The 16758-nt window shown below is 39.1% G+C and overlaps 1 protein-coding gene across 4 annotated transcripts in view; it reads left to right on the top strand.

Moving 5' to 3' along the window:
• The window catches only part of dac (dachshund family transcription factor), a 459147-nt gene that overhangs the window by 425415 nt on the left and 16974 nt on the right, over window positions 1-16758 (top strand). For all 4 annotated transcript variants that reach the window (XM_083125063.1, XM_083125064.1, XM_083125065.1 and 1 more), the window contains exon 11: window positions 15134-15229. In XM_083125063.1, the coding sequence (XP_082981189.1) occupies window positions 15134-15229 (96 nt within the window). The remainder of the gene's footprint in view (window positions 1-15133; window positions 15230-16758) is intronic.

Genomic DNA, 16758 nt, shown 5'->3' with positions numbered 1-16758 from the left:
GGAAGTTCAGTATCTCTACTTCAGTAATATTTCTCGCTTAACTGTCATTTAAGCGTAGCGTAGTAGATACTTTTAATAAATAACATGAGCATAAGAATCTTCGGTGTTACACTAGCGTTGTAGATTTAGCAAGACATTTTAAACCGTCCAGCAGATGGCATGGTAAGCAACAAGGATACATTTTACTAGGTACAGTGGATGCATAAGTATTACCAAGCAAATTGTCCATCAACACGTTTATTGTCGTGTGTTTTACGTAATGAGAGCTTCAAGAATTTAAACAAAACCCCAAAACAAGCTTCTGACAACTTCTGTGTTAGCATAAGTAAACATACAATCCTTAAAAACACGTAGAATGCATGAGAAACATTAATGAAAGTAGTCATGGACAATTTGCCGAGCAATACAAGATCGGTATTTTGATAATCTACGTTGACGTTAACGATTGCGACGAAGATTTTCCGTTCTTAAATATATTATCGTTTTTAAGTTCAGTAATGTTGTAGCTTTTTACGCAGAGAGTAAGCATAAAGCTTGTAGATTTGGACTCGTTCTTCGACCCGTCCACCAGAGGGTGTGGTACGAAGACGTGGGCACATTCTTTCTTCCCCTACGAGGTGCAACATTTGTACTTTCATAACCTTTTTCACGTGATTGACGTTTAAGATCGCAATTAAGATTTTTTTCATTTGTCTTCCCGTCCAGCTCCTTTCTTCGTCCGTGCTTTTAGCCATTGCGATATTTCTTTTCTTTTTCTTAAGTTTCTTCTGATGCGGTCTCGAAATGCCTTCCAAAGTGCTTTATCAGCCATCGCCGTTCTGTTTCCCTCTTTTAATGTTCCTGTAGAATTCCTAGTGCGTGTGTAGATTAGGTCATGGCGGGTTTGCCGCACTGCCAAGCTTATCAGAAAGAGGACAGAAGTCGCTTTTATGTTTTGTTATCACTGCTGCTAAGTGTGCTCGCCCCCCTCCCTTCCATTCTTACTCCCCCCTCCCCTTCATCATTGCGTCCGCAGTCATCCGGACTGCGTCACAAGTCCCAAGGAAGAAGATTAACTTCGCTTTTCTTTGCTTTTCGCCAGCATTCTTTTTCATTTCTCCCTCTCTCTCTCTCTTTCGGAGATATACATGTTGGGTTCTAGCGTGCATGTTGGCACTTGTATATCATCGGAGAAGGGAGGGAGAGGGTAGTGTTAGGTTTTAAATATTCGTGGGCCGAATTAGATGCCATTAGCGTGCTTGCGCAGTGCAACGGCTCTGACTGCGTTGCGGGAATTCGTGTGTTCTCTGTGCAGTTGCTTCATATTCTGTGTTCGCTATCTTACGTCCCTTTTTTTTTACCTCTCCAGGTTAATCGTGACGGTCACGATGAATTGTGAACTAATGAAATAAAATGGTGGCACAAACACCCATCCAGTTTTAGGGAATAACGTAAGTTAACCGTCATTAAAACAACAACCGGTAGGTTTATTTTTCAGGACGAAAAATGATGTTTTGTACGGTTTGTTCTTGTCTTGTGAATGCAAAGTTACACTGGGTTTTAATTGATTGATTTGGCTCATTTCACTTAGCTTTTCTGCCACTTTTGGCTAATGTAACTTACCAAGTAGGCACATTGCTGATGAATGAGGATGGGCGATGATATGATGTAATTCATGGGCATACTTACAAAGAACACCAATGCCTGACCGGGATTCGAACCCGGTATCCCAGGCTTCGTAGCGCGCTATGCTCAAGTTACTTCTGTAACAGTTAAATGTCCTTATTATACGACCAAGTAACTTGAACGTCTTACTTTTTGTGAGTAACTTACCCACATGCGTTACATTGCACGTTTCTCTGGTGACCATCAGAAATAGTGTTTCAATTATACAGGGTGCCACGCGTGTATGCGGACATACAGATAAGTAAATGCAACTGTTTAATGTTGACTGTATACTGTTTACAGAAGGTGGTGAATATGATCTCCTTGTGCGTCTGGCTGTCTGTATACGCGACAAAGAGGTGTTCACGCGCGCTCGTGGCAGGCAGGCAGGTTTTTCGTGCGCCACCCAGTATTTGAACCTTTATTTACTATTTGAATACCATAAAAATTGACTAAATTCGGTATTGAGACGAATTTAGAGTTTTGACTCTTTGAAGTCCCATTTGTGCATAGATAGACGACCTACAATTTTAAATAGGGTCCGAACCATTATGTACAGTCATCGACAATAAAACTGATTCTGAAATACTCGTTTCCCTGCAAGGCGTTGTGTGTGTTGCCTAACTCTAAGGCGACAAGTGGATTTTAATTGTATACTTTAAAACCTGACAGTACGTTATCTTTCGAAACGAACTCGGATGACGTTGTCCAGTATGAAATAGACACATGGCAACAATTAACCTAATATTTTTTGAAGTCAAGTTTCGGTGGTTTATTGATGCCACAAGTTGACAACACTGTTATCTTAGACATGTTTCTGATTTCTGAGTTGGCACCATTGTTTTCTCTCAAAAAGGCTGCTGCCCAGTGCCTTTTATTACGAAATGAAACATTAAGTAATTGAGGATTTTTCTCTCCTTCTTTTGGAGAAACTTTCCCTCTTTCTTCTTCTTCTTCGACTGCTTCGCCCGAAATTCATCTGTTTCCTTGCACCGCTTCCCACCTTTCCTTCCCCCCAGCTGAGTTTTTAATGCGTATCTTTACAGCGTTTCCCTGGTCTATTCGCTCCTCTGTGTAATTACAAAAAAAAAATGTAAGCCTGAACATCCCCCCTTCCCCTAACAAGATTTTTTTTTCTGATGTGACGTAAATAGTAGACACATAAAAAACTTTTGGATATTAAAAGCTACCCCTATCGCTGCCAATCTATTAATGCGACGGTACGAAATTAACCAACTTTCTTACAGTTAGACCAAATCCTAAATCTAGGTTCCTCAGTTCTTCAATATTCTCTCTTCGGGCTCAGCCACAGGCAGTCTTCGGCAGCGTTGCCAGGTCTCGGTGAGAAAAGAAAAGGAATACCGTAATGCCATTTCTCTGAATATTCTTTAGCGTTCGCGTTGAAAACATGAATGCGAAACGCTGTACAAGTCATTGACAAAAGAGAATCACGGTGTTTTTAATACTATAAAAATGATAGACATTTTTATAAATAGTTGTGTTTGTATTTTTCTTATTTTGCTACTTTTGGTTAATCGCGTCAAGGAAGATGAATAGTGATTATATGAAGTTGATGAAGGGTTTGAATTTTAAGTTCACTTTATGCACAGATGGGCTAATCGGTATTGGATCCACAGTTTCATGATCCGAACTATTATACAATGTCCCTCCGCCGAGGATCAAACCCGGGACCTTTCATTACAAGGCAAGGCGACGACGTTACCACAACACTCATGGTTTGTTTAAACAAAGTGTACTTTTCTCCCCCTCAAAATTTTCATCCACTGAGGCGACTTGTAAATTATTGTTAATAATAATATTATTATTCGGTATCCTCAACAGATACGTTTTTAAAACTTCATTCCTATAAAATTGTAACAAAATTAGAATTGATATTTGTACTTTAGCTAATATAATTCTGAACTGCGGCAAGACATCTTCTGGTTTAGGAATGCCAGACAGTTGGTTATAGTTAGTTAGTAATGCTGTTGCAAACTTGGATACTGATTTATATTGTTATCACTAGAAATTATGTGCGAATATTTTGCTATTAGAAGGACGTCTAGAGTCACTAGCCTTTAGAATCAGCCTTTAAGTCAGTTACACGATTAGAATAAATAAGTTTAAATACAAAATATCATTGTTGAAGATTGTCTGCGTAACGACAATCATAATAGAAATAGTAATTATACAAATAATTATATTTGTGGCAGTTAACTCAACCACCTGCATACAAATTTGGTATTTTCAATTTCTGCAAACAGTAAAAACAATTCTGCACCTGGCAACATTGGTCATATTTCCCTCCCATTTCTTTTTTTTTTTTAATATTAATCACGTCTGAGCGCAAGTAACGATAGTATTAAAGTATTTTTTTCCAACTCCGATAAGTATTGTGTATCTTCCGTGGCAAAGATAGTAAATCACAGGAAGACACTGAACTGGCACTCAACCAATCGTACGTTGCTTAGTTGCTTACGTATGATCCCTGCTGGTTTTTCAAGATGTTAACTTGCAGCAGCAAACAGATAGGGATTTTTTGTTATTTCTCGACAGCGCAAGATTCATAATTCTCAATTTCCATACAAGAACATGTGTCGCCTTTGTGAATGTCCCTTAATCAATTTCATCACTCATCCTCATCTTCGCGATTAACCAAAATTTGTAGAAAAGCGAAGTAAAATTTTTAAAAATTAGGGAGCAGTTTTTGGGCTATTTGCCTTTTTCTATTCCTTTGTATTAAAACCTAGAATGTAACCTTACAAAAGGGGTCCCAGGTTCGAATCTCGACCTGAGCGTGAATGTTCTTTCTGAGTGTACCTTCATCAATTTTATTTTATAATCACTCATCTTCATCCTCGCGAGTAGCCCAAAGTGGCAGAAAAGGGACGCTAAATAAAAAAAAAATCAAATCGGTAACGTTTCAGATTCGAATTTAGATTACAAAAATATCTGCAACAGACGTCATGAACGAATCGAAGCGAGAAATGACGAAATTCATGATGGACCTTACTGTATTCATTCGCCTTGAACGCTAATGTTCCATTGCTTCCAGATTAATACACGTTGCCGATTTAGCCCAAGAGAACTTCCACGTGTCTCATTTCTATGATATGACGCACGATCGCGATATAATGATGATTCCCACCGTGAGCAATGACAAGAATGCATCTCCCATTCCGCAGTTTCTCAATCTGAGAACAGAATGGGACGGATGAAGATGATGGCGAAAGGCGAGGAAAAAAAGGGGGGATAGAAAGAAGGGAAAGCAATATGATCAGAACGTGGCAAAAATGTAATCCCGCAGCGTCATAAAAACGACCTATTATCAACACGTCACAAAGTCAATCCGCTACCCCGCATCGGACCCTCATCCCGTGGCACTTGAATAACCCGACTCGACGACGAAGCCGTATTATTGGATATACTATCGCTGGAATAGAAGCTTACTTAATGCACTAGAAAGAAGCTGGCGCCCCCTGTCTTCCTTTGATCCGCCCCCTTCCCTGTCTTTTCTCCCTCCTAACTACCGCCGAGAAAGAAAGCGACGAAGGAACCTAAGTTGACAGTATCGTGACGACAATTTCGGGACGCTGAATCGCGCATATACACCTCCCCGTGTTGCCTGTAATTTCATAAATTGTGGATGACATTTATATCAGAAGTGTGACGACCCTACTCATCTGTTTGCGCTGTCTGGGCGAGGAAGACCTCTAGCGGTGGGGGGTGAAACTGTTAAAAAAAAGAGCATCGTCTTATCTTCCGCTGTTTGTGGTGAGTTTTTTCCCGTTTCAGGTGGTACATGGGAGACGTGAGGTATGGGGGAGATTGTTGTAATCGTGCCTCTTCTGAAATCTTCTGTCATAGACATGCTGTGATGACAGATCTAGCCTTGAACCTTAAAAAGAATAAGCTAACTGCACAAGGGAATCTTTCCTTGTAACTTGTAAACCAAAATCTACTCCATTTTGATATCTACAGTTTATGTCCCATCTTTCGAGCACGGTTCTTATGTGTAGATGCCTACAAATGTTGAACATGTTCAAGGTCATCCACAATAGATGTAATTAATATGATGAAAGACTTCCGTTCGAATGTCGATTATAAAAAGCAGTTGTTTAATTTCATCAAGTCGTCTCAAGAGGCAAACAAAATGAAAAAGAATGGAATTTATTATTGATATGTCGTCAATGTGATTTCAGATTCTAATTTGAAACTGCTGATAAGAAATTGAAAACTCTTGGTAAGCTGAAGAAACAAGGACTATGCTTCTACACAATCATGTTTTTCCATTCTCAATTATTTGGCTAAAACTTGAAGAAACGTATGAATATCCATATACTTAGTTTACTTTTCCATGTTCTGACCTCGAGAGGTAGGCATTTATCACGTTTTAATGGAAATATATCATGAACGTAAGCTTTTAGTTGACAATCGTTGAACATCTGCCATACCACAGACATCTAATACTAGACCGGATAACTTTAATGTTTCTAAGTTGGTCAACTTGAAGATGGAAATATCAAGACTACCTGAGCCGTATCATTCTGTTCTAAGAGTTGCATTTAGTTATTTCGGGTGATCGTTTGCTATTGTGAAGTTGGGTGCACAAGGAAATGATAGCGCTAGCTAACGTTGTCCATCGTACAATTTCTAGAAATTGCACGCAGATACATTTTTTGGTATGATTATGCTCATTCTTGATTTCCTGATAGGTAGTGAACTCAAGGAATATCTCGTATAACCTTAATATCCTGTTCTTTGTTATTTGGTTCGTGGTTTCTTGATGCTACACAGTCCCAGTCAATAGTGTACCGTGGGGGGGAACGTTTCGATCTGAATTAATGTCCTTGACGAAAAGAATGAGGCTAAAAAAAAGCTCAACGAGCCTCTTTTCTGTATCTCTGATGCTATGAGTCACAGCTGCATAGCGTTGATCAAGCTTCACCACAGATCAAGAACTCAGTCGTTTTGCAAGCTCAAGAACAGAGCGAAGCGGCACACCATCTCACCCCAAAAGAATCGTTTCGCCTGATTTCAAACCAATCAAGAAGAATACTCCAAAAGAGTTTAAGAAAAGAATGAAACTAAATGGTCTTGTGTTGTTCCCGTTCCGTGATATTCGCTTTTCAACTTTTTTTTTTTTTTGTTTCATGTTCTTTTTTTTTCCCCCTTTAACAAAAATCAACCAGAAAGGGAATCTTCAGTCGAAATAGCTTTCCTTTTGCTTTTTCGGCCAAACTCAAGGCCAGAAGGCGAGACAACCGTGATAAATATGGAAAGACTCCACACAGAAACTGGCTGAAAAGGGAACGAAAACGAAGTATGACAGATCAGACTTCTTGTACAATGGACACAGAAGAGCAGATAATGAGATCAGTGCTGACGGGGCACTTAAACTGTAATTAGCTTTCCAGAATAGAGGGAGATAGAGCGAGAGAGGACTGTGTACAAACGAATAGATTTCCATGCCAAAGAACCCTAGTTTAATTGTGACGCAGAGGCAGCATTTTCCGTGATAGGATGTTCTTGTGACGAGAAGCACTTCTTTTCACCTCCTCCCTCCACCACCTCTACGATCGGTTTCTTCCAATGCTCACCGCAAGCAACTTACTTTGCGACAGTGGCGCCGCGAAGTTGGCAGAAACCCAGTTCAATGAGGCAAACTGTCGAATCATGCAATCAAGATTGTTTTCGTGACAGTTTTTTGTTATTTCTACATACGGAATTCAATTTTATGGTTAATTAATATGCAGATGTGAAGATAAAACTTTAAATTTTTCACCAAATTGAACTCTTTCTTTATTTAAAGGAATGAGCGTGAACACTGGTGATGGTAAATTTGAAGTTCGTGTAACTATGGATATATATTTTGAAATTACTGTATCTCAAAATATTCAAAAGATAATAATTAATATAAATGTATAATTCTGATTCACGTCCTTGGTAATGTATATCTGCGGAGTGGTTAGCACGGTGCGCTACGACGCCAGAGGTCCCGGGTTTGTGAGTGTCCGTTTATTAATTTCATCACAACATATTCATCTTGGAGGTTTATCAGAAGTGGCAGTTAAGCGAATTAAAAATAAAATAATGCCTGCCTTATTATGGGTGTCGCATAGTAGGCTATAAAACAGTGTTAATAAACAATAAAAAGTTTTTGACAAAAAAGTTCTACAGAAAGAAACAAGTCACCGTAATATCTACATTGTCAAATCAGAAGACAAGTATTTATTATTATTCAATATATTGATTGAGTTGGTGTTTAAAGTCCACTTTATGCACAGTAAGGCTATTCGGGACTGGACATACAGTTTAAAATGGGATCCGAACCACTATGTGCCTCCACCGTTAATCGAACCCGAGACCCCTTGATTACAAGGCGACGACGCGACCACTGCGTCATCGGGGAGGCCCCTATTCAATATATTATTATACATATTATGTAATTAGTATGTCGGGAATTTTTCATTGTTAATTGGAGAATATTGTGTACAAGTACGTTTACGTAGAAATTAATGAATACATTCTATTTTGGGTAGGTAATACTTTGTTCAGTCGCATATTATCATGAACATCATTTATTACACCCACCCAATTACGTAATTGCCTTATACGTAGCACGGTGCAGCTTCGTGAAGGAAACTATTGTTGAACATTGTTGAACGAGAATGATAAGAATATGTGAGTACGGCAGAATATGGTAGAATGTGCGATCTGTTCTCGATAAGACAAGAATGACTCGGGCACTGAAATATTGACTATCCGGTTGTCGCCTATTTGAACGAGCCCACATCTGGAGCATGTATGGACCAGATACGATCTGAAACCTCTTTTTTTAAGTAACATGCGATGTACTTATCGAATTATACTTTCAAGTTAAGTATTTCAGCTACCGACGTTTGACCCATTGCTTTAAGCCTACAGGTCCGTATTATTCCAAAGCCTTATCAACCATATCACGGTAACTAACTTTTCTCGTGCAGGACGCATTTGGCTTTCTTCTTTCTTTTCTTTTCCCAGCATGCTTTACGACGGTGTTTTGTTCTTCGTGGTAGCTGCAGTACGAAAGTGTAATTGCAGCAGTGGCCTAATTTTTGAGGGTAGGTGGGCAGAAATTGAACCGCAAGAAAGTAAAATACGGCAATTCTTACCGAAGTGCTTGTATCACAGTTTCGTTGTTTGAATAAGATCTCACTAAATGTTTTATCAGATCAGCTCTGTGTGTGTTATTAAAGTTTAACAGGGCACAACGAAAAATTGCTGATGATTTATGGTAGTCTCGCTGAGTTGTAAGGAATACGTAAATATCCACTCTTCACGATCTTAAATCGTGAGCCTTCCTTCCTTCTTCTCATTGGGAGTTCGGTTCACGGCAAAAAAGTGATTTTAGCTTCTTCTTTTTTCTTCAGTTGCAAGACTAACATGGCGACGGCAGCTGCCCGGCTTTAGAAGCAGATTAATGGCGGAAAAATTTAGATCCGCACCGATTCCATCCGACCAACCACCTGCTTCCGCAGTTTGCATTGAATCTAACAGTGCCGGGCGATAGCTGACAAATGGTATTGGTTTATTAATGAAACACTTCTCAAAGATGAACTTCAACATGCTTGCTTGTCTCATATTTTAGCCACACATTGACTGCACAGTATTTAATTTAGTCTCTTCATTTCCGCGAGGCTATTCTGGGTTCTCGTATATGCGTGATGAAAGAAGTTGACGTGTTATAGTTGAAATCATGACCTGTGAAGGTGAGGAAGGAACGGCTGCATCTGTTTCAAGTGTTCTTGCTGTAATTCCTGATTCTGCCGCGGCGGCGCTAGGTAGTGTTAAATAGATTTTTTTATCTTCGTTTTGTGTTTCTGAGATTGTATCAAGCTGTAAAAGTTACAGAGGAAACAAGTGTCAACGACTTTACGTCTTTTTCCAAATATAATTTTATATGGTAAGAAAGTCTCAATCACAATGAGTCCCAAAATTAATAAAAATGTGGAAGTATATGAATGCAAATGATTAGCGACAACTAAATCCAATTATATTAAGAGAATTCATGTAACTACAAAGGGGCGATGTATTTTGTAAAATTCCAATAGGAGATAGTGAAAATAAATTGTTTTACTTTTCCCTTATGTACAGCAAACAGCAAAAAAGTTTTCTGTAATTATTTGTTTCAATTTTTGAACCTCATGATGGGGAAAACAAATTGAACGCACATTGTGATGGACAATTTGCCTACAATTATATTTGCCATTGGTTGTACAGTGGGATCCACTAGTATTGCTCGGCAAATTGTCCATGACTATTTTCATTAATTTTTCTCTTACATCCTATGTGTTTTTAAGTGATGAATTTTATGTATGATGGTGCAGAAGTTGTCAACAGCTTGTTTTGAGTTTTCTTTTAATTCTTGAAGCTCTTATTGGGTCAAATAAAGTGCACGAACATGGTGATGGACAATTTGCACGGTATTACTCATAGATCCCACTGTACATTATGGTTGACATTTCGAACAGTTGTTATTCTTCTGTAGTTTGCTAACTTTATTATCATTAATGCATTTAATGATAATTTAATAGTCAGTTTCAGTCAGAACATTCCACAGTTACTTGTGAACTTCCTGAACAACTGTTACAAATGGGCGAGCAAACTTCAAATTAAAATCACAGGATTATAGAATTCTAGCTGCTTCTGATTGTAGATTGTAACGCGCAGGAAAGTAAGAACCAAATCGTTCATAGGGAATATACTGTGCATACGTTTGGGTCCTCAATCGCCCTTTTTTATCACTTAATATTCTTGATCCTTTCTCTTCTTTCGATTTCTGTCTCTGGCAGTATCACACTTGGAGCCAAAAGTTGCAAAATAGAGTCAACTGAAGAAGAAACAATTTGTTTCGAATAGACGGTTAACTGCGACATGCACCCCCTCCCCTCCCGGACGTTCAACTTTTTGCAAGACTGAAGCGGAATTATTTTAAATCAAAGTCTAGCACCCAGAAGAGAGAGGTTGGCAGGACGAGCTCCGAGTCAAAACAAGGACGGTGGAGGATGGGAATTGATAATAATAATCGTAGTCATAAGAGGGGCGGATAGACAATCCCAAAAGACAGGTGGAAGAGTAGGGGAAGAAAGGAAAACAGAAAAAAGAAGGTGGAAGGGGGGGGGGGATTGCATCAACGTTACATCAATTTTGAGTTGAACGATTCCAATTTTAATATTGAAGCAGAAAGAGATGTTGAATGCATATTCCATACCCGGAAGGTTCCTTTCTCTCTCTCTCCTGCTTTTTGTTTTTGTTCCTTTTCGGTGAAGGTGAGGAGGGGGGTAGAGAAGTCGGCAGTCAGAAGGGAACTGGAAACTAGTTTTACGGGGCGAAGAGGACTGCAGATGAGCGTGAGTGTTGCGCTGGGTTGGAAGAGATGATGTAGAGACAGACTCCGAGAGATCTTATTAAATTTTATTGAACGGAACACCTTTCTTTTTTTTTTTTAGGGGGGAGGGTGGAAGAAGGTCGCGAGGGTTCGAGAGCAAAGGGGGAAAAAATCCAATTTGTTCCATTGTTTCCCATAATTGTTGTTATCCGACTTGCGAATATATGAGACAAAAATTTAGTCTTGTACGAAAAGGAGGTTAGGGGATAAAGATACATGGGACTGTGTCAGCTCGATTGGCGTGTTTTGATGTTTCCTAGCACGTTATGCAGTAACGTCAACTGTAGCGCTTTGCGGGTTGACTGCACATAAGGATTGGTATTGTCGAGCCTCACGCCACTTTTGCTCGCTACTGTACCGACCACTGGAAGGAGGTGGGAATGAGGAAATGTGTGCCTGGAAGGGACGCCGGAGTAATCTGAAGATTCAACCTAAGCGACGGACTTAAAATCGTAATACAGAGGACGCGGACCATGAAATTGAATAAACTTTGAAGTAAGAGGGGTATTATAACCATTTGAAAATGTATTTTGGGGCGTTGCAGGGTTGGTTGGGGCTTCAAGGAAGGGAGGAACACCTTTGTAGATGGAGGCGCTTTGCAAGTGATTTCGCGAGCGTGGAGTCGGAATGAGTCGCGCTTGGGAGAGAGGAGGAGGGGGCGCGACGCCGAGAAAATAGGAAGAGAAGTCTCTCTGCTTCCCTTCCGGGGGTATGAGTCCTTTTTAGCAGCGAAATTATTGCCGGTGCGAAGAGAGACACACAAGGAGACAGAGAAACGGGATGAAGTAAGCAAACGTTAAGGGATGCTGGAGGGGAATATGAGGGGGTGGGGGATGTTTCGTTCCCCTTAAACGCTTGTATTCCATCCAACCATCGCTGCCAGAACAATTCGCCTGTAGACTTCCTTACAAAGACACGTATAAAGAAAATAAGAAATGCACAGGTTTGAATTGCAGTTTTAAACAACCAGAAATAGTTATGCATCAAAATGTTACTTCCTTTCTTAATCTGTGTGCCATTTGAAAAATATCCAGTGCATCCCCTCTCAAGTTGCAAATATGGCCCTTGAAATTGAGGGGGGGGGATGATACAGACATAATTTACAGAAGATCTCCTTAGCTTCGAAAGAAGTCATTGGTATTTCTTCCAAATGAAAATGTCTCAGATACTTCACTACGTACATGTAGCCTATAAAACAGTCTGCACAATAGCTAAAATTTGCAACAAGAGGGGGAGAATTCTTCCTCTGTTCCCTACAACTATCGACCTTCGGATAGTATAGCAATATTAAATTATGGCACAAAAATAATTAGGCTACGGAAATTGAATTACCTATAGGCTCATGTTGTGACTTGATTGATTGATTGATTTGCTTTTCTTTGCTTCGCTTCTTGTGCCACTTTTGGCTAATTTGCGAAGATGGGGACACTCACAAACATCCATGCCCAGGCCGGGATTCGAACCCGGGACCCCTGGCGTCGTAGCGCGATGTGCTAACCACTCCGCCACGGGGGCGGCATGTTGTGACTTGAATTGTATTAGATAGCTTTGGACAACAATTGAGTATAAAATGGAACATAGTTAAACAAAAAAAATAATTGACAATGGTTTAAAGTTGTTTCGTGTTTATTCAACACTTTATAATTGAATTCAGATATATTTCATGTTCTTTGCCGTTTTCAAGTTTTCATTGTTCGTTTGCTTATTCGGAAGTTAGCATGTAAGGGTGTAAAAATAATCATACATATTTTCTGTCGTACCAACACAAAGTTAAAATGTCTTCACCTGCAAAGATAACCTGGATTCATTTTAGTGCCAATCGGAGACTTTAGTCTTCAGCCTTGCCATATAGGCCTACGTTTGTTTTGAACCTGTAAGGCTGCTTTTTTAAGTGGTAGTTTCAACTACCACCCGGTGGCGGCGCTAACGTACAGATTTCTCGCTAATTTAGTTTGGTAGGTATGAATTTGACACCACTTTCTTTATAATCGTGGCACCATGGCATCGCGAGGTATCTCATGGCTTAGCTCTCATGGAGAAACAAAAGACAACCGATTACTTCATATCTCACAAGAAAAGTCGTATCGGCAGTGATCGTTCAGAGGCTGTGGCGTGCGTAGTTTGGCAAAATTGTGCCTCTCTTTTCTCATAATCACCGAATTAGCTTAATTGCGCTTTTCTTCTGCTATGCCTTATTATACCGTTGTGAATCTCAGGGTATAGCCGTTAAGATTGGTTCGAAATTCTCGTGTCGTACAAAAAAAGAAATTTCTTAATGGCTCCTCCTGCGATTTCTTTGTTAACCGTGATGAAGAAGTTTTGTTGGTTTCCTCAATATCTTGTTCTCATTAACGTGATGTGTGTTGATTTTCTCATGGGCTTGGTACAATTTTCAGTGATGTGATAGGATATCTTGTGTGAATGAATATTTATTTTCTTTGTTCGACGTTTTAAAATATTATTTGCGTAATTTATATACGAGTTCCGAGGCGTTTCAGTTGGGTTTAATATTTATTTCATAAAATTAAAGAATATAAGTTTTAAAAAAAATAAGTACTCCCTCTGTCCCATAATTATTGTCCGGTACACCTTTGTTTGTTGTCTCATAATAATTGCCCGATATACAAACTGTGAAATTGGTGTATACAGAAGAAGAACATAAAACAAGGGAATGAGTCATACAACTTTACTACTCAAGGATCAGTACAAATTGTGCTTTCCATCTGCCTCTTCGTCTGTCATTCCTGTACTACCATTTTGGCATACCGGACTATAATTATGGGACAGAGGGAGTAGTAAGTAAATCGTCATTATAGTTCTTATTTGTTGATGATAACCAAGAAAATTTTAAGATAGTTCTCGTGTATGTCAAGTTTAAATATAAATTCTTTTCAGTATTCTATATTTTCACCTGGAACGCAGTGCTGTGTGTTGGTGGATAACATTGCATAGTGCATATTTCGCGACATGGTAGGTTGCGTAGAGGTGGGCCTGTCGAACACTTAGTTATTAGGAGGGTAAAAATTATTATATATTCTGTCATAGGAATGCGAAGTTAAAGATACTGCACCTACAAAGATAACCTGGGTTTATTTTAGTCATTCAGAACCTTCAGTGTCGGTCTGATGAGGAATTGCCACATAGGCCCAGGTTTATTTTGAAGCTGATACGCTGGTTTTTGAAGTGGCAGTTTCAACTTCAACCCGTTGTCGGCGCTACTGTACAGTACCCGCATGTGACATCATGTATTTCTAATCGTATTCTCCGATTATCATGGACGAACCTACCAATACAATTGGCAGATGTAAGTAGAAGGTTTATGGTAAACTGTATCCTTTTGTAGTGTGTGTGTTTACCTAGTGCAAGTGAGTAGTGATTTAAACAAAATATTGATAAATAGGCATTCACGGTGTATAAATTGTTTGTTGTGACATTTCTAAACAAGAGGCGATTAAAATATTATATTACTTGTCCTCAAGGTGAACTTGTCATTCAGTCATTCAAAAACAAAACAACATCAAAAACGGGTAAGGCCATGGGGGATACATTTACAATTGTCCCTTTAATAATGGATTGTCCGCTCATATTAAGAAATAAGTATAACCTATTATATTTTTCGTTATTTTACAACTCCTTTGGCTGGGATAGAACAAAAGACGTAAAATAACACGGAACAGCATCAGGAACCCCATTTGGCGCAGTTGACCGTTTCGAAGAAGACTGCAGAATCGTGGGGTGGGGAAGGTTTGGGAATGCCCCCTTCTTGCACGAGAAACTAGGATTTGCCACATCCACATGCCAGAACCTCAACAGATGATTTTCTCATTCTGAAACGTGCAAGATGAACAGGAGGGGTGGGGGGAAAGGGGGCGGGGGGAATCCATGCAAAGACAGGGAGATGGAGAATAACGAGAGGGTGGAATCTCCACTAATATCAGCAAAACGTGGTGAGAGTATTAATGATGTTGTTTAGTAGGGATGAAAAGGGCGTAATCCTTTGCCTCCTCTCCTTGATGGCTGCTCAATAATTAAGGATGGTTTCCCGTTCTTCTTCCGCAGAGTCTCTGGCCCAGGAACTGGAGATGGAAAGGAAATCCAGGCAGCAGCAACAGCAACAGCAGCAGACGGACGGAGACGTGAAACCGCCGCTCCAAGGTGAGTCCACAAGCTTTCTGCCACGAGGAAACTCAGCAGATGTAGTGATTCGGTTAGGTCATCCAGTTAGATAGCAAGACGAGTATCAGAGAGTTGAAAAGATGCAGATCCAAGTCCTGCTAGGATTCAAACCCAAGTCTACCATGTTCTTGAAGTTTCACCTTACTCCGGAAATAGCTTTCTTTCAGCTGATTTTTCAACTTTTAGACATGTTACAAATCCTCCCCTCCTTAAACTGAAGTCACTTGAATTGCACATGAACACAGGTCAACCATCATCAAGGCACTCATAGGTTCTGGCACTTAGAAAGTTCCGATTCATTATTCAGAGATTTTCAACTTGTCAATTGTTCCCAAGATTACATTGTCACAAAGACAACTAGACGATTAGAACTCGGAATGGTTCAACGATTCCTGTACTGGTTCTTTGAGTAATGACTGGGATAGCAATTCTAGATTCCTTATTCAGAAATCTGAATTTGGGCACCACTTCAATCTTCGAGGCCTCTAACCTGAATTCATTCACTGTTTCTAGCTCGAGATTTGAAATTTGAAGCTACATTCGAATGATGAAGTCCACCTTCGGGTAATTTTCTATGTTACCATTATAATACCATCAATATGATGCTCATTGTGCACAAGCAAAAGGAAGTTTATTCCTTTTAACGGATTTGGCAATACACCAGAAATATTGTGTATCGATCGGTATTAATTCCATCAAATTTGGAAGAGGAAGGGAAATCTTTCGATTATTTCACTCGATACTGCAACTCAATTTGCAACTTATCGATTATATCATTATTCAGTACTGGCATGAACTAGATTTACATGGTCAAATGTGTTTACTTAGAATTATAATTGAGTGGAAAGAACAATGCGATACTAATTAACAAATGTAGGCGTTTAAATTAAATAATGAAGTGAAATATTATAAAGCTTGATTTTACAAGTTGTAGGTTCGTAGAAAAGAATTTGAATGTATAGTAAGATAGAGATCGGATCACGTTTAGAACCTCAACCCATATTTACATGAAACTGGAATAGTAGATTCACTGAAATGTGTCTATTAGAAGATGCTACACACAAACACACACATCACTTCGAAATTAAAAATGTAATAAAGAAAGAGATTATGCAATGTACAGTTGTATGCACAAGTATTGCTCGCCAAAATGTCCATGACTAGTTTCATTAATTTTTGTCTTGCATCTTACGTGCTTTTAAGTAATGAAGTTTATGCTGGGTGCAGAATGGGTCAGCAGTTTTTTGGTGTTCTATGACAATTCTTGAAATTAAGAGAATAACCATGGTGATGAACAATTTGCTTGGTAATATACTCTACAACTAAATAAAAAACGCTGTTTATTTATTTCACTATAGGACTAGCATACTTTTAATATATACCTGATTTATAAAGAATAGATATAAAAATTAAATACGCATATCAAAAGTATTTGTCAAAATTATGATAATTTGAAGCAAATGGACACACAAAACGTTATAACAGAAGAAAATTAAAGTAATAGAAGG

Source organism: Lepisma saccharinum, chromosome 7 (genome assembly GCF_977018435.1).
Source record: "Lepisma saccharinum chromosome 7, izLepSacc3.1, whole genome shotgun sequence".
Classification (NCBI taxonomy): Eukaryota; Metazoa; Arthropoda; class Insecta; order Zygentoma; family Lepismatidae; genus Lepisma; species Lepisma saccharinum.
Note: the sequence above shows the minus strand (reverse complement) of the source record. Positions and strands in the feature narration are given on the sequence as shown.